This window comes from Chaetodon auriga, chromosome 2 (genome assembly GCF_051107435.1).
Source record: "Chaetodon auriga isolate fChaAug3 chromosome 2, fChaAug3.hap1, whole genome shotgun sequence".
NCBI lineage: Eukaryota > Metazoa > Chordata > Actinopteri > Chaetodontiformes > Chaetodontidae > Chaetodon > Chaetodon auriga.
Genome location: NC_135075.1, coordinates 14799058 through 14820675, shown reverse-complemented (window position 1 = coordinate 14820675; position 21618 = coordinate 14799058). Strand labels below are relative to the sequence as shown.

The window sequence follows — 21618 nt, the reverse complement described above, 5'->3', positions numbered from 1 at the left end:
TCTGTGTTCTTGGCACTGAATAACAGAAGTTTGAACACACTGAGGCAGAAGGTTTTTATTTTCATCTGAATATTTTCTTTTGCAGATGACAATAGTTGGGAAACGGTAGCAGGACCACAGCATGAAGCCTTACCAAGTCCAAGTTCAAATTTCACAACAATACCACAGAAAATTAAAATTTTACATGTTTTTCCAAAGGTGTGTCTTCAAACGACACTTGGTAACCTTGGACATAAGTTTTGGCTTTAATTAAAAGGTGACACTAACAGGTATCTTATCTGATAACCAGATTCTCTCAGTTTTGCTGGCACAGAGTGACTGAAGCATGAACATAGAACTTTTTCCCCTTCCTGAAACTAAACTTTGTACATATAAAAGAGTCAAAACAACTGCTATTGTGGAAAAGCAGTTTATATAAAAAGTAACTCAGCAAACTATTTACATTTGCATAATCTACAATGATACCGTTCACAGGTTATTGGCAACATGCCATTCATTGTAGCAGTCACGGCCGGGGATAAAGCACAAAGGCACGTCACAGGAGGAGCACTTCAGTGGTGTCTTTGCATGACACTGTCTGCACTTCAGCCGACCAGTGGTGCTGTTCCCACTGATATGCACTGGCCTGTGATGTGCATTGTGTGGAGCAGGAGATGGTACAGGTCTGGCTGTGGAGTGAGACCCCACTTCTGCCAGCTCCTCTGCAAGGGTCTCTCTGAACGCCTTCTGGTTCATAGGTACCTGTCCCTTAGCTTTTGTAATGTCTTTGTGGAGGAGGAAGGCATTCACAATAGCGATGTCCATGAAGTGATAAAAGAATGTCTTATACCACTTCCGGGTCTTGTGGAGGACTTTATAGTACTCCATCAAGGCATAGAGGTTCACTCCACCCATGCATCTGGATGGACAGAAAAAACACAACCATGAGAAAAATGTGCCAAAACAAATATATCAAATAAGCGAAGTATTACATTTCAAAGGGCATCAAACATAGTCGAATATATAGCACTTACTGGTTGTACTCCTTCACCGCTGGTGGAACTGGGATGTCTTTTAACGTCAGATATCCATCTGCACCTTTGACAACCCTTCGCACCGTGTCCTCCCCATGGGCCGTGTGGAGTGTTGAACACATGAAGATATCCTTTGAGTCTCGCCACTGGAGAAAGAGAAGGGAGTCTTCCCTGATCCAACGTATGCTGCCACGGGGTGATTTAATGTCCAGACTGTTGACTTTTGTTTTAGGGAATCCTGTTCTGTTCGTGGTCATTCCACACGCCCAGACCTTCTTTTCAAGGAGGTCACTGAAAAGGGTGGGACTTGTGTAAAAGCTGTCAACAAAGAGCTTGTAGCCAGTGCCCAGCAGCTGTGCATTGGTGAGCTCCATCACCGACTCATAACTGAGCCCCTTGCCTCTTTTTCCCTGGAACTTTCCATCATGGACAAAAAAGTCCCATGTATACCCATTCTTGGAGTCCGCCAGAACGAAGAGTTTATATCCTTGGCAAACAGGCTTATTTTTTGTACACGGATTGGCACTGGCTTTAGAACCAAACATGCGCTCATGAATGGCAATTTCCTGGCTAGGGTGATAGTTCCTTTTGCAGGCAGCCCTAATCTCCTCATAGAGTGGCTTTATTTTGCAGAGACGGTCAAAGGCTGCTGTGCCTCTTTTCTTCTCATTGGCAGCATCCACCTCCGAGCTACTGAGGTGAAGCGACTGGCAGATCCTGAGAAACTTCTTACCAGTCATTACCTGTCTTGGGAATGGCAAGCTGTACAGTTTACCACCTCGCCAGTAATCAGTAAATGCAGAGCATTTTACTACACCCATGTAGATGACCAAGGACATGAATGAAAACATGTCCTGTAATGTCAGATCAATCCACGGGTTTGAGGGTGTTGAGCGGTGAGTTGAGCCAAAGTCATTGGTGTTCTGAGCTATTGTCTGTAAAACAGAGTTAGTAAAAAAAAGTTGGAAAAGCTGTAGGGTTGTGTACGGAGCTGTATGTGAGAGCTGGGGTCCGGGTGTGTGCGTGGGTGTGAAGATGGGTTGTGGTGGTGTTATGTCTGGATCATCCACATCATTCCATCTCTCTCCAGATGTGCTGGATGACATACCGTCTTGACTGCTACTGTTGCTGCTCCTGCCACCACCGCTGCCGCCGCCGCCGCCACCACCACCACCTCTCCCCCTCCCCCTCCCTCTCCCCCTCCCCCGTCCTCTGCCTCTTGGTCTTTTCCTGCTGGGAGAACCTCTTTGGGGAGTTGGGGGATCTTCTGATGTGTCTTCCTCCTTCACTCTATGTAACCATTTTCTCGGTGGGGGAGCATCTGGCTCCCAATCCTCATCTGAATCTGGTAATTGCCTATAATGTGGGAATAAAACAATAACAGTATTTACAAAAATATTCAAAACTTTAACATGTTTTCTGCATTCTACTTTATACAGCTGGCTGCCTCACATGTAAACATTTCACAAAATTAAACGTATGTCATGTACGACGTACCCTAAACATAACTACTACTTGCCAAATCCTAACCTTTACACGAACCTTAACCCGAAAGTTTTCACCCTAAAATTGCAATAGGTTATTTGAGGGGGACTTCGTTTTGTCCCCAAGAGGAAGGCGGGTGCCCGCAGCGTGACCATGTAAACAGATGTATGTCCCCACAACATGAGCTTTGCACGTCCACACCCACGCCTCCCCCACAACAGGTGAGCTAAACAGAAACACGATCTGCAAAATTGTACTCATATGTCAAAATAAAGCTTATTTATACCGAAATATGCATTTTATAGAAATGTTATAATATAACAAAATACTTACTTGATAATAATGTCTCCTCCCTTTAGAGCCATCGCTTCTGCATCAGAGTCAACAGACGACATTTCACTCTCTTCGTCAGTTATTTCGTCCCCAGACTTGTCGCTTTCACGCCGAGTACATTCTTCCCTGTCTCGGAGATTATATTTCCTTTTCCACGTACTCAGTGCCATTATTTACTTTTCTGAAGTCTCCAAAAAAAAAAAAAAATCACACCATGTAAGAATAAACACAAGTGGATACTATACACACCACACCGACAAAGCCACTTCCCGCTGCAAATGAATACCCGGATAATGACTACTGCGCATGAGCGCTTCGATTCATTGAGCTCGCGCACGAGAGACTTCCGCCGGTCGAGCCTGCTCATTTCCGTTTTAGCCCTAATTTGAATACATGTTGGACCGAATGTGTCAGTCAGTGTGTAATATTTTTAACTTAAGTCGTACTCACAAGTTGTTTTCCGAAATATATAATTCTCAGATTAATTATACTTTAAAAGGAAGTCGTAGCCCAACATCAGAAGCCGCGAAGTATAGGTTGTTGCCCCAAGAGGCCAAATTGTTGTCATATAATATTTGGTGGGTTCCGAGTTTGCATTCAGGTCAATTAAATCATGATCTGTCTGTACAGATGCAGACACTTTACATAAAGTCTAATGAATATTAGTTAAGTATGGTAGGAATGTTATAGGGGGAACAAAATAACTCCACACCAATTACAAATCCAAACCCCTTTCTTATTATCACTATCATTAGTTTACTACTTTTTTTGTTTGTTTGTTTTCTTAAATCTTCTCAGAAGTATCAATATCACTTGATCTACCTCACCATGACAAATATACGAGCTATTTAATTCATATTGGCTTGTTTTATATAGTATGGAAATGCCACTTGTTTCTGGGAAATATTCTGTGTAGTCATGGTTTGAGCAAATACAAATGCACATTAATGCTTAGAACATTTATTTATTGAATAGACATACAGTCTGTTAAAACAGTTAATGTTTTTCACAATTTACAAACAATGAACTTCTGTGAGTCATCTGCGAGTTCGTGGTTCAGTCATGTTAGACTACGATACCCATAATTCAATGCATTTCCGTGTAAAAGCGGATCCGTTGTGGGATTGGTTCGCGAACACTGTTCAAAAACAGTGCGCGGTTTCTATGATTGTTGGGGATTTGAATCTTTAACTTTTTAAGTTTATCAGCTGCCGTGTCGCTGCTAAATTATGTTATTATGGATGGCAAGTCTGCCTTTTATCTGCTGTAAATAATCGTTCCTACAATTCAAAGGTCTCCTGCTTGAAGTAAGTCATAGTTCAGTCTCGGTTAAGTTAGCAAAACGTTAACGTTAGCTGAACGTCATGTTGTCGCTAACGTTAGCTTACGTGAGCTACTGTTAAAGTTAACGTGTTACTCTAACTATCGTGTTTTCTGCAGCTGTCGAGATGAAGTGTTTGAAAGTGGACGAATACATCAAGCGGACTGCCTCTGTGACAGAGACGGGGCTTTTACTTCAAGAACTCGAGGTTGGCATAATCACTTTACCTGGTTCAAGCACTTCGAAGTAACATTAATACACTGCCTCCAAATGACCCCAGCTCCATCTGTTGTGTTTGAATTAGACGTGTTGTGTGTAGAAAATACAAAACACTTTACAGCAACTTATACAAATCTTTTGCAGAGTTATGTGAAGAGTCGACCAGACCTTCAAGGACGCTCACTTCGCACACTGTGTGACCGGATCATCAGAGCCTGTAACCATCAACTTGGAGCTGGATCGTCAGACTTTGACCATATCAGTCAGTTGGTGCAGCTGGTGGAGCTTTCCCTACATGGCTATGATTTTTCTGCATCACTTGCTGCTCAGAGCAGTCCTCTGTACATGGAAAAGATCATTTTCCATATTGTCAAGAAGCTAAGCTCCATAGAAGCTCACAGTCTATGCAGCCATGTAGCTGGGTTGCTTTACAGCAGGCTTAAATCAGACCAAAAGGTATGTATCTATGCATTCATCTCGCTATTTATCTATCTATGTTTATATACATTTGTTGTATATTCCACCTCTCCACTGAATGATTGCTTTTTGAGTGTCAGCATTAACAGATTTACCGTTGTTGTGTGTTTCATAGGCTGAAGACTACTGTGTTCTTGTACGGAGCTGCTTCTCAGTTCTCTGGAACGGACTATCTGTCACCAAAGGCAGGAAAATCGTGACTCCCCGTGACAAACTCCACTACCAGCTGCAAGCTCTTAGCTTCCTCCTATTGTTGGACACAGAAAATGCAGCTCCCTCTATCTCCAAAGCTCCAATATACACAGAGGATGCCATCACTGAATTTGAGAGTGGCTGTGGAGCGATAACCAAGGATGATGCTGCTTTCCTCTTGCAGGAAATGCACACACTTTTCAATAGATGTTGGACTGGTGGTCCTGTCTGTGAGGAGGATGGGCCCAGGCAGTCCGCTGAGACTTCAGGTTTATATGTGTTTTCGGAAATGGTGCTGATTATAGTGAAGGTGCTTTGTAAGGCCGGCCACTATGAACCAGCCTCCTCCTCCTTGAATGAAATTGAGAGCAAGATCATGGACCGTGGTGACTGTCAGTGTACAGCTGTGGTGCTTGCCAAATGGGCAGTAAAAATTCATTCTACAATGAAGGCTGGTGGGGAGAGTGGCCAGGCTTTGACAGAGTGTGCCAGGGGCCTGAGGTCTCTTTCAGCTGACCTGGGGGTCCAAGAAGCTCACTCAGTTGTTGAAGGTTGTGGACTGGTGGTGTGGGCTGTCGAAAGTGGTCATAGCAAGGGATTAAATGGACCTGTGCTCCTGGCTTGGTTTTCTTTTCTCGAGGAACAACAAGAGCGAATATTCAAGATCCTAAAGAAGGTGAGTGTAATGAGGTAGTATAGTGTAGAAAAACTGGTTCTTATTTGTTTGTTTGTGTGCTAGAAAAAAAAGAGCAGGGAAATCATGGATTTTTCTCAGTTGCCCACAAAAAAGCATTTCTAGATCAATTTATTTTCTTGAGGAGAATTTGTACAGATTGATGACTCATGGTTTTGTTCCTTCATAGAATTCAACATGCCAGGCTGAGGGCAGCAGACTGCAACAAGTTCTTTGCTTCAGTATTTACCAAGGCTTCGTATTTGCTTATGAGAGCATGCTGGCATCTCAGGTGAGACTGCTTCTGAAACGTCCTGTTTCGTGATGATGATCAAAAAACTGAAAATAAGACAGATGAATCGCACTGTTACAACATGTTGCCTCTGTTGTAACTGATTGCAATTTGCTGTTCTTAGCTGGAGAACAGTGACACACTGGACAGAGTGCTGCTGTACTGCCAGGCCACAGCTGGACTGATGATGACTGAACTGCGTAAACTGTCGAGTGAAAACCTTCTCAACAAAGCGGGTGATTACAGTCTAGAATATTAGCATTGTCAGGTCACTGAAGAGGTGCTAAAATGCTTACTTAAATTGCAGTGTACACACATGTAATATTTCACTATGCTGTTCTTTTCATTTTTTTGATTACTGTGTGTTGCAGTGATTGCTGTGAGCAACTTAGTTTGTGGACTGTACAACCGGCATCTCTATGACCAGGCCTTCACGCTAGTTGAGATTCTCTGCAGGGATCTATGCAAGAACTGTCCTACGTCTCTGTCCGTCGATAGGGTAAGCTCTTTAAATGTTTTCTTTCATGTTTTCTTAATACGTATACATATGTGTATATATTTCTTATTAGACTTTAGACTAAAGTTTTATTATATATCTGTATTATCATCATGTCTTTTGACTACTTAGTTGAGCCGACCCTTCATGCTGGCTGTGCAGACGTCTCGGCGGGCAGGACAACTGGAGCGAGCGCTGGACTGGGTGATTCTGTGGCTGAAGGCTCTGGGGGACAAAATCACAACTCATATGACTGAACCGGTCTCGTTATGGGTGAAGACGAAGGCTGATGCAGCCCGCAACTCTGAGGAGGACATCCGTCTCAGGTACAGACAAATTCTAATAAAGGGACTTTTTTTTTGTCGTTACTGACTAGAGATACACAACATATATTTTTTCGGCAGATACTGAGAGCGATAATTACCTGCTTCTCATGGCCTATACCAATAAGATAACTTATAATTTCACATTTTTGTCATTTAGAAAGAATTTCATAACCTGTAGTTTCTGCACACCTGAGAGTAAGTAAGTTTAAGATGGAGTGAGCAAAGATGGATAATTTAATATTCCATAGCTCTGACCTAATAAAATCAAACTGACATCGCTCAACAAGATTGGTTGTGTTAAAACTCAAAGACTTTTTCCTTGCAGAACATGTATTCCAAATTGCAATCATGTTGTCTTCAACTGAAACTGTAGAAAAACGTCCACACCAGTGACGCCGTGTTTGCTGAATCACAAACCAGTTTTAATGGTGCATGCCGCCACCTACTGTATTGGAGTATGTAGATGCTGTGCTAGATTAGCCAACGAAGGCAACTTGGCTTTGTATTATTGTCTCAATTTATCAGCTTCAATTTCATTATTAGAATAATACATAATATACATTTCCCATTATCAGCAGATACTTCATTGGCCCTATATATACAGTATCATGCGTCCCTATTTGTGACAACATTTAAGTTCTCTGAGAACATAATTTATAATAATGCGATATCAATGGAAAAGAAAGTTAAAACTGTTGGTTTGTTCTGTCCCATCCTGAAACAGGACATTACATGATGGTTTTGGTCTGGAAGCCCCTGATGAGAAAGTAATGCTTTGCCTCTTGGAGGAAGAGCTGCGTGCCTATAAGGAGGTGGCAGGAGATACTGGCCAGGAGCGTTATAACACTCTCTGTGATCTGCTGGACATCTGCCATGAGGAGAGCTCCTACACCCATCTCCGTGCTGTCTACCTCTGTGAGATGGCCCAAATTGTGTGTTACCAGGATTTCAGCGAACAGACTGACTGGTAGGAGCTTTTATTTACGTTATCACTTCTAATGAGTGGTTTTCCTTAATAGGTACAAATACACTGTTTTTCTGTGCTGTACTGGAGGACCGCTGGACAAACATGGGCAGCAGCCTGCTGTCTCGCTGTTCATTGTGTTCATTTGTAACCACACAGCACAGCTGTTGATTTTACCCAAGAAGCTTTACGGCTCCTTGAAGAAGAACCAGAAACTCCAGAGAATGCGGACAGACTGAAGGATGACAAGGCCCATGCTTTACTTTGGCTCTATATCTGCACTCTTGAGAAGACTCTTCAGGAGGTGAGCTCCATTGGATCTGTCTGGATAGCATGTGCATATTTTTATTTCATTCAATATTATTGTAATGAAAGTGTCAGACTTCAGAGAATATGTGAAACTGAAATGTGTTAATGACAGTATTTGTCGTTTTAAGATTTTTCTTGCTGAACTGCTTTCAGAATTGATATTAGATCAGATCAGCGATTATCTGGAATTAAGTCTTGGTTTAGTACTCTGACCAAGTGTCATTAACTAATGATGCTTTTGTTTTTTTGGCTAGGCCATTGAAAGAGATAAAAAACAGCAAGAGTTGCGGGAGCAATCACGAAATGTGGCCAACCCCATAGGAACCAATGATTTTGACTATGAAGACAAGCACAAGACACAAGACAACATCCTGGTCTATGAAGGCCTGCATTTCAGCCTGGCTGAAGAGAACAGTAAGAACAGATTGATTTCATCAATCATCCTACTGAGACACCTGTATTATATGATGGCTCTATTTTAGACCACACTCTGTTGCTTTACATCTTTCCCACCAAGTACTATTGGTGGATCTAATCCAAACTAAGTAATGGTTCATCACTTGCTGTTTCTGTGACAGATATATAGACAATATTTTTCCTCCTTTTTAAGAGTTGTGCCAGCCTTTGGAAAGAGCACTGGCTGAGTGGTCTGCTCTTCTGCAGAGTCCAGTCCTGCCTTCTGTCAGACACCCCAAACAGACCTGTGGCTCCATTGCTGTGATGGCAGCTCTCTTCAGACTTATGGGAAAGGTAACAATATAGATTTTAGTCAAACTCATTCTGGAGTCACCCTTGGTTGTGTTTAGTTTATCTCTTCTATCAAATAAGTAACCATGTCCTTCAGTTCATGAAGAGTTAAATGAATTTGACATGTGCATTATAAGTTTGTCTTGGTTTGTTAATGAAATTTTTATGTTAAATCAACTAATTTTTCTCCATATGACATAACAGCAATGAAAAACAAAAAATGTTTAAAGCATAATCAAACTTTGGAAATACTTCATTTTGGTGTGGAAGAAAAACTTAGGTGTGACAAGTGGTATTTTATGATGTATCCTGGAGTGTTAGTGTTGGAGCTAGTGTTTACATTGGTAATTACCGTATCTGTATTTATCAAATCTCTTCATTCTCTTATGCAGCCTCTAAAGGCTTTGGAAGCTTACCAACTCGTGATCGGACTTTCACGTCAACTCGCTGATGCCCATGGATGTGCCAGCTCCCTCTGTCAATCAGCCAGCATACTTTTGGATATGGGCACACCTGAACTGGCTATGGTGATACAGATTTTGCAATAATTATTTATAGCAATTGCACCATGCCTCACTACGTGTACTCAGTCTCACTTTGTTTTGCTTGTTTAGGCCCAGCTAGAGCAAGCGGAAACATTTCTCACCTCCTGTTCTACTGCTGAGGGTCCTTCTTCTCTCTCTATGCTGGCCATTCTGTTGAAAGCACAGTACTACTACAACATAGGACAGGTAGGTAACATGCCTAACTGTATTTCTCATATTATTGGGGTTTGCTTGTTTTTTGCTGCACTAAATTATTTTTTAATCAAATTTGTCCTTTCCTGTTTGACCAAATCTCAGGTGGATCGTGGGGTGCCTCATCTGTGTGAGGTGCTTAAAGAATTGAATGAGCAGAGGCAGTCAAAGAGCTGGTACCTGCTGCGTGCTCGGACCCTCCAGACCTGCAGCTCCTATCTGAGTTTGGACACGGCTGCACTGCCACAAGCCCAGCGGGGCCATATCATACAGCACGGTTAGCTAAACATTTGATACACTTAATGTGACCAGATGGTTTCCTGTTTGAATTTTTTATTGTGAGAATGTGGGGCTAAGAACTGTTTGTGTGTCTCAGGTATAAAAAGTCCAGACACTGCCCTGTATGAAAGTCTGAAGCTACTCTGCAGCCTACTGGTCACTTTAGTGGGGAGGGGCCTATATGGGACCAATAACAGCAACTCAGAGATGCGCTTCATCAACCAAGGTACGTCTGTCCACACATGTGGACTGACCATACGTGGAAGAACGGCTAATACCTAATTGATGGTTTGTTTTAGTGCTGTCCTCCATTTTGATTCTCTCCCCCTCTGGTCTATGAGCAGGAGATAACCTGCTACTGAAGTGGCAGCTGCTCTCAGAGCTATTAAACTGCTCTATTAAGATGGTGGCTGTGAGGAGCAGCTGTGGGGCCATCAATGACGCCAGGCTCCAATGCCTAGAAGCTCTCAAACTGGCCATCAAGCTGCAAGCACTCAGCCAGTAAGTGCATGATATTGGGTTAAAATGTAAATAGTGCTCTATATTTTTGTTTTATTTGTGCAATGCAGTTAATTTTACAGGGTACTTTGTGCATGTGTACCTAATTAAAACTGCTTAGATACATAGAAAAAATACATGTGTACATGCTAAATAATACTGTACTTATACTGCACTTGTAATTGGCCTGGAACACAGCACAATATCTCAGATCAACATACTGTATGCTCAGAGCTAATATTAACATCGTTTGTTTTCTTTTTTTTTTAAGATGTGCCGAGCTGTTGGTGATGAAAGCTGAGTTGGAGCTGATGCAGGGGGACGGAGAGGAAAGTGGATTTGATTTGGACAAAGTCAGAAACCTTCTGGAGCTTTGCACAGGTTTGTTAAACACACGGCTCCACCGGTTCAAACAGGACTGGACCGTGATTCACTATTGTTTGGCTTTCCAAATACGTTCTACCCAAAAATTGATGTAAGGCAGTGATATTGCATTGATATGTCAGTTTCCTTGAGCTACTAAATAGACTTTTAATTTCTTTTCCTCAGATTTTTCTCATCAGGTGCATAAGGCGGAGGTGAAAATCAAACCTCGGAAAGGTCGTCCAGCACAGAAATCTCAGTCTCCCCTTCCTATCTTGGAGGATGATTCTAAGAGTATCCTGAGCACCAGGTGGATTGCAAAAGAACCTGTAGTGAGTGATCTGGCCAGCTCCCCGCCTCTCAAAGCCCAGCCTCGCCGCTGGCTCTCCTCTCTGGCACATGAACCTGACTGCCAGTGTCCCTGCTGCTCTGAGCCTTGTCTGGGCCGGGCCACTGCTCGCTGGGCAGCTACACAGGCTGATCTGGTTCTCAAGATGGATCCCAATGAAGCCAGAGTCAGTTTGAAACTACAATGGGCAACATTAGCCCGCTGTAAGAGTGTTTCTGCCAAACTTGGGGCAAAATTGGCGAAACTCTTCCCGCCCTGTGGCCCTGCCAAAGGCTTCTCTAAACCTTCCCTGATGCAAGACGTTGTGGGTCGTGTGTACCTTCGCATGGCCCTGTCTGGGCTGGAACCAAAGCACAACAAGGTCTATGATATATGGAAAGTACTGGAGGCTGGCTTAGCATTTGCTGACTCCACACCCTCTCCTGTGCTAAGACCTGTGAGAGCAGGCCTGTTGGCAACCCAAGCCATAATATCATTCATTACCTTGGCAGCCAAAAAGGGCTGCACCCCAGAGGAGCTCTTCTCAAATGTTTGGACTTGGAATCCACCAAAAGCGGACACAGAGCTGAAATCAAAACAGAAAAGCGCGCCTCCCTCGTCCTCGCTCAAGAAGCCTAAAGAGTCCATTAAAAACACAGATATCCCTGACAAAACAAAGGAGGCAAAGAAGGTCAGGGCTGTCAAGCCCAAGAATCAAGTGACAAGCTCCTCAACCAAAGCAAAGGGGCTGGTTCCCATGACACCAGTGATGGCTAAGTCAAAGCCCTCCACTCGGGAACTTGGCTCTTTTGACTTTAACACAGTGGTACCCACGTTAGCCTTCACTCCTGTTCAAAAGGTGAAAGCTCCTGCCTCAGTGCAGAAAGCATCGAGGACTGCTTCTAAGTTTCAGTTTCATGTATATGAAGAATTGTCACCAGCTCAAGACAAAGCCCGAGCTGTGCCTGCTGCCCCCAGACGCACAAAGAAATCACGTTTCAAGGCAGGCATCTAATCAGGATTGTTTTATTATTACCAAAAAATATGTTGCTTCCTGTGTTTTTCTGAAAAATGTCTTCCTCTTTAATATGTCATTACAGGTGGATTTTAGCGATGAGAGTGACACAGAAGCCAAAACCCAGGCAGAGCCCAAAGAAAAAACAGATGTGCCTAAAAAGCGAACCACCACAAGAAGAGCTGCCCAAAACAGTAAAACAGCCTCAGATCCACCTGTGGAGAAGGTCCCAGCCAGGAGGCAGGCTAGAGGTAAGAAGAGCACTGCACTGCCTCAGACCACCTCCTCTGAGGACGACGACACTTTGGGCTGTCGGTTGGCCTCAACAAGAAGAGGAAGAACCAAAAGGGAACTGTCCAGGGCAGAGGCCGATTCAATGGAGGAGCCAGACAAAATGAGGGCCATTGAGGAGGAAACCACTGAAGTTCTGGACATTAGCATTGAGCAGCTTAGGACATCAGACACTGAGGCTGAAGACAATCCTGCTTCAAGTAAAGATATTGGTATGTAGACTATCATTATGTGTTTGTTATAATGTATGGAGTACTGCTCTATTGCTCTGTGTTGTAGTTGATGATGACTCCTATTTTAACTTCCTTTTTGTTGTTTGGTGATTAACGTTGGCTATTTTTAGCTGTTCATCGCCCTAAACAAGAACTTCCATATAGCTGGTACAACAGTGGTACCACGGACATCTAATGTCTTTCTTGACTCTCCAGACACAGATTTTGAGGTGTTGCGGAGGGACATGTGCTGCGATTGGGAGAGCAACAACTTGTCCATACTCAGCAACAGAAGTCATCAGGCAGAAGGTCCACAAGCCCACCTCTCTCATTCAGACACCAGGCCAGGTGAGGCTTGAAGCTGCTGCAGTCTCAGATGGTCTGCAGTAATACTTTCTCTCGTGTTCTTTCGTAGCAGTGTGACTCTTAAGCTGATAGTATGTTGTCTGTGATAAAGGTATTCCAGAAGAGACATATTTAAAATGTTCTGCAAGAAAATGATATAATGCATCCCAGACTACACAAGGAGGAAAATGTGAAAGTTGCATCTGTAATTTGTCTTTTTTTCCCCTCAGAAAATCTTTCTTTGGAAGATATTCAGCCATTGCTCCGTTCAGCCTGGTTGGCTCTTCAGCACTTTCCCTCCCCTACCATCTACACAACCGTCTGTGCTCTTCTGGCTTTGACCACGGGACAGCAGGACCCATTAACTACAGCAATGCTGCATGTCCAGTCCTTGGGCATCACAAGTCGCCACCGCACCATCAGGCATTTAGCCAGTTGTCTTAAGTAAGTGCATGTGTTGTATGTATGTGCAGCATCGAGGCATGATCAACATCAGATAGCTCTAGGCTTAACATATTTTTTTAGATATTGACTGTCTTACAACTTGTGTTCTAACATTGTTGAACACTCTCTTTGCTTTGATGTGCCGTTCTAACAGAAAGCTGACAAAGACGTCCAGTGAGCTAGCGGACAAGCTGGATGCTCTGAGTCTGGACGATCTCCGTCCGAGTGAGTCCAAGAACTCTACTGGACAGGTGTTGTCGCAGTTGGAGAACATCTTCTCCTTCACAACTGCTGACCCCTCGACTTTCCCCGAGAGCCACTGTCAAGAGTTTACCCAACAAATTCAACACCTTCCTCAAGGTAAAATGATCGATGCACATTTTCAGATTTGATTCCATGGAAATGTTTTGAAAAGTTTTGATTGTTCATTTGCCAAACTTCTAGTGTGTCAATCCCTTTTCTACTCTCACTATACTTAATGGATCCTTTTCCTGATCCTTCTTCTCTCTGTTTATCTATCTTTGTCCTGTATAGGGGTGACGGTGTGTGTGATATCTGTGGTTGGAGTAAAACCTGGTGAGATGGGTGACAGCATCATACTGTCTCGTCTTGAGAGGGGATCTGCCCCGATCACTGTTCACATCCCCACCTCTGAACAGCAGGTGAGGACAGTAAGTTCTATAGAAAGGTAGCTGCAGTCTGAGTCCAGACAATTATCGTGTAAATGCTTCGTCACTTTAAAATCTCGTCATGCTGTCTTTGTCTTTCTGTGTTACCTAGCATCCCATTAGTTGGCTGGTGCAGGAGATAGATACTATTCAGGTGGAACAGAAGGTTGTGAGCAGTGTGTCGGAGAAAGCCAAGTGGTGGGAGGGCCGCAGGGCGCTCGACTCTCGAGTCGAGGTAAGTGATGAAGAAAACCAAAATACCACTGTGGAGTCCCAGAGGGCTTCACACTGACCGCATTATTCACTTTAAAGTTGTTAAAACCTTCCATCTTTCTTTCAGCGTCTTTTGAAGGAGATGGAGGGGTTGCTGGGATGCTGGAGCAGCTTACTTCTACCCCTTTCACTGGATCCTGAGCTCTCCAAACAGGCCAAGCACCTATGCAAGCTCTTGTCTGCAAAGGGAGTGACAGTCAGTGAGGAGATGTTGAAGGTGTGTGTGGTTTTTCTTTTTTTCTGTCTTTGTCTCAAAAGCAGCTGGAAAAGGAACAGAAAACCAACACCACTAATACTTCTGACTTGTGTTTCAGGCTGTGCTGTCTGCCTCTCCTGTGCTCTCCCAAGAAGACCTTCAGAGATTTGCTTTGGGAGTTTCTCCACAGTGGGACGTGGAGTGTGACCAGCTTCTCCATACAGCTGTGTCACGGCTCGCTGACACAGACAAGCCCCAAGGCCACGTGGTTCTCATCCTGGACAAGGTTGGCTTCATCATCCCTGTTAAACACTGGATTTTCCTTTGGTCTGGTTTTTACAATCCTGTTTCCAGAAAAGTCTGGATGCTGTGGAAAACGTAAATAAAACTAAATGTTTTATTTATGTTTGGAATATTTCACGGGTAAACAGGTTCATTGGTAACAGGTGATAGTGTCATGATTGGGTATGAAAGGAGCATCCTGGAAAGGCTCAGTTGTTCATAAGGGAGGATGGAGCGAGGTTCACCACTTTGTGAACACATGTTTGGATAAAGGACATTACGACATAGGCTCAGGAACACTTTGTATAAGTTGTAATTGATTATAGTAAGTTTGTAAATGACTGCATTTTATTTTCATTGAAGTTTTACACAGCGTCACGGCTTTTTTGGAATCAGGCTTGTACATTGAAGGGCTTTATTAGAGAGAAAAACCTCCAAAGCACTGTTATAACACGCCCTTTCAGAGGTAGGGCAATGCTAATATGTACAAGTATCACCTTCTGTCCTGCTTCCTTTGCAGTACCTTCAGAAGCTGCCGTGGGAGAGCATCTCCATTTTAAGATCTCGCTCTGTTAGTCGGATGCCTTCCCTGCACTCACTAATCGGACTGAACATTCAGAAAGAGGTGGGATTAAACTCCATTGCTGAGACATGAGAATATATCCTGTGATGCAGATGGAAATTACTTGCTGACACTTAAGTTCAGTGATGGTTATGGATAGTATTTAATTCTTCTCTTTTAGACTGACTCTCGGTCCATCCTGAAGCAAGGTGTGGATATGAAGCAGGCGTTTTATGTGCTGGACCCTGATGCCAATTTAGGAAACTCTCAAGAGCGATTCAAAGAATGGTTCAGCGGGTGAGACCAATACTCGTGACTGTTTAAAAAAAAAAAAAAAGCACAATTTGACTTATCTGTGTGTCTTCCTGTCGCCACTGTTTTCTTTCCATTTACTACATTGCTGTTCTCATGAAAGGAAACTGGATTGGGAGGGTGTGTGTGGAGTTGCTCCTGACTCAGGTCAGCTGGAAGAAGCTGTTGCGACCAAGGATCTATACATGTGAGTTTGTGATGATCCTAAGTATCCTGATAGGGCGAAGATGCTGGATGCTGAAAAGGAAAAGGTCATTCAAAATCCACTGAAGTTTGTAACAGATTAGAGCTGAAACAATAATTATTTGAGAAGCTCATCAGCAGCATGCAACAGGTTTTGAAGATGTAATCTGGGACTTCAGAAATTTATGATGGACACTTCACTATTTTCAGACAAGCTACAGAGCAATTCATTGTTTATTTGACAAAATAGTAGCTAATGAAATTAGCGAATGAAATTGTTAGCTGCAGCCCGACATCAGATCCTTATCTGTTCAAAGTCTTGACAGAAGTCACACAGAAGTCTTTCTATAGATATTGTAAAGTATACTGAAGGGGATAACCTCTAACAAACTCTATTTTTGTATTTATCAAATCATTTTTTAATTGATAATCTGTTTTGCTTTATATCCCCTCTCTCTGTGTCTCTCTCACCCCCGGGCACTTTAGTTACGTGGGTCACGGTGCAGGCGCACGATTCCTCGACAGCCAGGTGGTCCTAAAACAACCAATGAGAGCGGCCTCTCTGCTATTTGGGTGCAGCAGTGCCGCTCTGGCAGTGCGCGGGGATCAGGAAGGACAAGGCATCATCCTCAGCTACCTCATAGCAGGATGGTGAGGTTATCTGTCTTTACTGTCTTCTTTCCTTTCTTCAGTGACGTTTTGCTTGGACCAGGTTTAAACTGCTCTGAACAGGAGCTGTGTGAAAGGATATCATCAAATCAGTATTTTTGGCTGGTTTGCAGAAAATAAGATTGCTACCTCCAATCTGTCTTTCTGTAGAAAACGAGGAATATTAATGGATTATAATGTGGAATAGTCATAATTTCATTGAACACTCTAGGCATCATTTACTTGTTCTCCTGTCATGACTGCTATTTTTTTCCTCCTTAGCCCCTTTATTTTGGGGAACCTGTGGAACGTGACAGACCGGGATATTGATCGCTTCACTCAAGCCTTGTTGGAGTCCTGGCTGTCCGCTGGGTCTGGAGCGCCACTCCTGGATTTTATGGGCCCATCACGTCAAGCCACATACCTGAAACACCTCATCGGAGCTGCACCTGTGGTCTATGGCTTACCAGTCCACCTGCAGTAGGCGGGCTGATCAGCCAGAGCTCTTGTATTTCTAAACCAGTGTTGCCATAGCATAAATTATTTTGAATATCTTGCTAATTTTATGATGTTTTTAAATGGACTTTTCATGTGTTGATTGAACAACAATTTTGAATAAAAGTTTTCTCACATACAATCAGTGTCTGCACTATGGAAATGACTTTGGAATTTGTCACATTTTTGCCAAGAAAAGCCTGAAAAATGATGTCAGTATTTACATGTGCAGAGCTTGTTCTTAAGATAATATCTTTTCTTGTGATGTATTCTAATTACAGCTAAAAACTAGCTGTAATTCTACAGATATTAATGTTGAAAGAATTTTCTCACATGTTAACGTGTATAGAGTAATCTCTAGAAGTATTTGATTCAGAGCTCGTTCTTTTTGTGGCTTTCTATTCTTTTGGATGTGAATGGTATATGGAGATTAATGTGCAGAGTGTAATGTAATTAGAAGGTGCTTTTCGGCCAATTTAAATGAGCAGATCAGAAACGAGGGCCCCAAAGCACAACAACTGAGGGGCAGGAAGGACATCTGTATTAATATAAGATAAATTAATATTTCAAGTTTCAGTTGAAAGTACAGAATGTATAAAATACAAAATAGCTGTCACTCTCATATAATCCCATATAAAGACTCAATTTGTTTTGCTGTTTAAAATGAAAATGCAATTATGACAGACTTAGATTTTGATGTACAGCGTAACAGATGAATCATTAGTTTACACAAAAAGTTTAGATTTTAATCTCATTGTTGGTGGTGGTGAACTTCAGAAACGTGCATGCGCAAATGGAAAATGGCTTCATATCTTGAGCCCTGAACTTCCATATAACGTGACCTTTGTGCATGTATGTGTATTTCAGATGACTAACGTACATTCAAAGTGAGAAAATGTTGATATTGTTTAGAACATCGATAAGACAAAAATACCTGCAGCAGTTGACGTGCATTTTAGTTAAAACATGAAACGGATGAGCACGCCAGAAACATGGAACTGACTCCGTCCACGGAGCAGGTGCATCTCGTGTCTTTTCCACAGGGGGCGCTGTTTCAGACCCCGCCCATCTTCATGACCCGGAAACACTATTCCTCGAGGACATTTGGCATCGCGGCTCCAACATGGCGGTGAATCTGACAGACCTCTCCCTGCCTCAGTTAGAGGGACTGAAAACCCAACTAGATCAGGTACGAGTGAAAGTTTGGTATATTCGTGTTGTGACGGTGTTCTTTGATTTTGTGAGGCCAATAATCTGGATGAGAACGGGAGGGTGGAGCAGCTAGCCAGCACATCCGATGCTAACGGTACAAACGTTAGTTAGCTAAATATCCAGTCACCCGGCGTGTAACATGTTTGCATCCCAATATCGTTTCACGCATTTCGACAAGATTAAAAAAATGCTTTGAAATGTTTGGTGTGGACACACTTTGTTATTCTCATGGTCTGTCAGTGCCTGTGAGCTAACGACCACGTTTTTGTTGGACTCACACAGCTGACGGATGGGGTTTTGTATGCAGTGGATTTGATCTCTTTGTTGTTTTGTGTGTTTTAATGCTTCGCAGGAGATTGAGTTCTTGACGTCCTCAATAAGTCAGCTCAAAGTTGTTCAGACCAAGTATGTTGAAGCAAAAGATAGTTTGAACGTCCTGAACAAGAACAACAAAGGTGAGTAAACATTTGGTTCTTCCTTTGATAAATAAAGCTCCCCTCTTCTATATGTTGAAATGGTGGACTTTTATAAAAGTTTTCATCTTATCAGTTATTTACAATTTTCTCTCTTCTCGCTGTTCATCAATGTGTTGCACAAAATCATGCCCAAAATATACATTAAGAAGCAATGTTTGCAATTTCTGCAGCCACCCTATCGGTGAATCTGCCTCTGAAGTTGATTATTTGTTCATTTTTTTCCCCTTTCTCTCATCTCCCATGCAGGAAAAGAATTGCTTGTGCCACTTACCAGCTCTGTATCCTTCCTTTACTGTGAAACGACCAGCCCTTCATGTTCTGTTGATTTGTGTGATGTGCTTTAAATGATGTGTCTCTTGAGATGTACATACTTCTCCTTGATAGTCCTCCTTCCCAGATGTACGTCCCTGGATCATTAAACGACGTGGAAAATGTTCTAGTGGATGTGGGCACAGGATACTATGTAGAAAAGGCAAATACATTTGAATTTGAAAGTCCATAAATAATTCAATCATTTACAAATGTTTTGCATAAATGATGTAGAACATTCTTTGTTGATGCTTCATGTTGGTCTCTCATATATTGTCTCTGCAGAATGTGGGAGACTCAAAAGCATTCTTCAAACGTAAAATAGAGTTCATCACAAAGCAGATAGAGAAAATTCAGCCAACCCTACAGGAGAAACATGCCATGAAACAAGGTGAGCCCACCTACATTTAGATACTGTGTCTCTGTTTCCCAATTCTTTCATTATCATCATATTTTGCTAAATCAAAATTCATATATTTTGATGCTACAGTTCACCCCATATCTTTTTACTAATATATTGGATATAACAAGGGAAATCCTTGAAGTTTTAAAAGATTTAAATACTAACCTTTGAACTTATTTTAGGGGTTTGTAGTTGGACAGTGGCACATTTATTTTGGCCCTACACTGGATTTGAAAGTACAACAATACTGAGTTTCTTATAATATTTAACTTTAAGTGTTTGCATCCAAATTGGCTAAACGGTGCAGGAATTGTAGCCCTTTCTGTACATAGTCACTTCGGTTTCTAGGACAGTGTCCCACAGTACAGATCAAGTCAGTTTGCATGTAAATATGCAAGATCAGAGCAGTAACAGGAGTACTTCCACAAAATTCTTCAGTGTTGTTAACCTTTTTTACAGTCAAGTTTTCTGCTAGATATTGAAGGTCATGTTTGTTTTCTACATTATTGTAATGTTAGGTGTTTTCTTACAGGTGAATGAGACATGAGGTTGTTGGATATGGTTAGCAATGATAATAATTCAATGTGCTCGTAGCACAGAACACTCCCCCTGAGCCGACAGACTCTCATGCAGGAGCTAACCCAGTAGCACAAAGCACACACGCACAGAAGTGAGCGGTAACTGCCAGGCTGGGTCGTCGAGTCAGACTCAATGGTTCATTTGTGACAGCCATTTTGCTTGTGTTTATATGATTGTGGCATTGAACAGAGTTTTATGTGTTTAATAAAAGAACTAGTCCTCTCATCACTTAAGCAGCCGTCAGGCAGTACAGAAGAGAAGGCATGGGATTTTTCACTTTAATACTTTGGAAATCCAGCTTACGCTTGCTGATTTCTCCAACGTTACCAACTCCAGCTTTTAAGTTTAGAGTGGAAAATATTCTGTATTTAATAATGATGACACTATTTCACAGGCAGTCAATAACCTCACCGTTTGTAGTTCAGAGCATATTACACAACTGCTTCTTTTTTTATACACTGTGTTCTGTCTTGCAGCTGTGATTGAAGTAATGAACATGAAGATTCAGCAGCTACAACAGAGCCAGCAGTCGTCACAGATGGTTGGGACCGCTAAAGCTTAATGAGAACGTCTGTTTGAACTCTTCATGACTGGACAGGGAATGTTTAAGACAAGAAAATGCCCTCCACTAATGTAAAGGGGTCATGTTAAAATACTGAAGTTTTTTTTTTTTTTTTTTTTTTGGTCCACTAACCTTATCACAATAAATTGTAAGTAGACTGTTGTAATGGTAAAACAACTGTGTAATTGGTCAATTTTAAATAAACTGAATTGGGTGTCTAATTAGTTTGTAAAATTAAAGAGGTCGCTGTGCATTCAAGGAACATTTAAGTTTGTTTCATTGCTGTGTATTCATCACTGAAGTCCACTGCCAAAATCTTTTTTTTAAGTATTAGATTAGGTCCAACATATTGTAAACATATTTGTGAATATAAATGAACTGCATTGTCAAGACAGATTTTAAGGCTCTGGGCACGGGCACGCACATACACACACACACATGGTTTTACTCTTTCTAATAAAGGCTGCTCTGGTTGAAGATGGACAGTGTTATCCTATTACATAAGATCACTGGATTCCATCAAGACTGTACACATTGACACAGACTAGACGAGAGATCCGAACAGCCACAGGTGAAATAACCTGTGTCTGTAAGGCAGAAGTGACAGTGTGCTGCATAGTAGAATAGTATTTGGTGTGTAAAAGACCCTGTGCAAATCAATTCCAACACAAACATAGTTACAGTCCAACAACTGTTTCTATCAACATATACCCACAACAGGTTCAAGCCACTTCAGCGCAAGACTGAAATCAAACTTTCACACATCTTTAGGCAGGACTTGATTCCATTCTCCAGCAGTGATGTTTTTTGAAATGCTTAAACGGTCTTAAATTGATGAACCTATATTTATTATAATCCTGTGACTACAGTTTATAGACATGGTACTTTATCAGCCCTGAACGATTCTGCTTTTTTAACTGTAAAGAAATCCGCGTATTTTTTACAATAACACTATTTTGTCAGCGATGTACGTCCTGTAACATCCCACAATATCTGACGTGCGGTTCTGAGAAATCTGGCGCAACGTTGAAACACGATTCATACGTTTCAGTTTCACGTGAGCCTTCTGATTGGCGGAACATCAAACTCTTTAAATAGG

The 21618-nt window shown here is 42.2% G+C and overlaps 2 protein-coding genes across 2 annotated transcripts; both read left to right on the top strand.

Moving 5' to 3' along the window:
- Nucleotides 1-4085: 4085 nt before the first annotated feature.
- Nucleotides 4086-17067, top strand: espl1 (extra spindle pole bodies like 1, separase). Its single transcript, XM_076748164.1, has 32 exons — nt 4086-4138; nt 4272-4360; nt 4516-4827; nt 4964-5716; nt 5904-6005; nt 6130-6241; nt 6377-6504; nt 6634-6827; nt 7552-7794; nt 7951-8095; nt 8355-8514; nt 8711-8850; nt 9240-9374; nt 9462-9578; nt 9690-9861; nt 9961-10089; nt 10208-10364; nt 10633-10742; nt 10911-12055; nt 12153-12570; nt 12787-12918; nt 13146-13359; nt 13514-13719; nt 13894-14021; nt 14140-14262; nt 14368-14517; nt 14615-14782; nt 15299-15403; nt 15522-15637; nt 15756-15839; nt 16322-16486; nt 16766-17067. The coding sequence occupies exons 2-32, from the start codon at nt 4280-4282 to the stop codon at nt 16965-16967; spliced, it is 6546 nt and encodes a 2181-aa protein (XP_076604279.1). The 5' UTR covers nt 4086-4138; nt 4272-4279; the 3' UTR covers nt 16968-17067.
- Nucleotides 17068-18051: 984 nt separating this feature from the next.
- Nucleotides 18052-20996, top strand: pfdn5 (prefoldin 5). Its single transcript, XM_076747641.1, has 6 exons — nt 18052-18167; nt 18543-18645; nt 18913-18944; nt 19064-19138; nt 19261-19366; nt 20434-20996. The coding sequence occupies exons 1-6, from the start codon at nt 18102-18104 to the stop codon at nt 20517-20519; spliced, it is 468 nt and encodes a 155-aa protein (XP_076603756.1). The 5' UTR covers nt 18052-18101; the 3' UTR covers nt 20520-20996.
- The last annotated feature ends 622 nt before the right edge of the window (nt 20997-21618 follow it).

Coding starts and splice junctions, on each gene's coding strand:
- espl1 (XM_076748164.1), top strand. CDS start 4,280: ATGAAGTGTTTGAAAGTGGACGAATACATCAAGCGGACTGCCTCTGTG. Junction 7,795..7,950: donor TTCAGCGAACAGACTGACTG/GTAGGAGCTTTT, acceptor GTAACCACACAG/CACAGCTGTTGATTTTACCC. Junction 16,487..16,765: donor AGCTACCTCATAGCAGGATG/GTGAGGTTATCT, acceptor TTTCCTCCTTAG/CCCCTTTATTTTGGGGAACC.
- pfdn5 (XM_076747641.1), top strand. CDS start 18,102: ATGGCGGTGAATCTGACAGACCTCTCCCTGCCTCAGTTAGAGGGACTG. Junction 18,168..18,542: donor TGAAAACCCAACTAGATCAG/GTACGAGTGAAA, acceptor AATGCTTCGCAG/GAGATTGAGTTCTTGACGTC. Junction 18,646..18,912: donor CCTGAACAAGAACAACAAAG/GTGAGTAAACAT, acceptor TCTCCCATGCAG/GAAAAGAATTGCTTGTGCCA.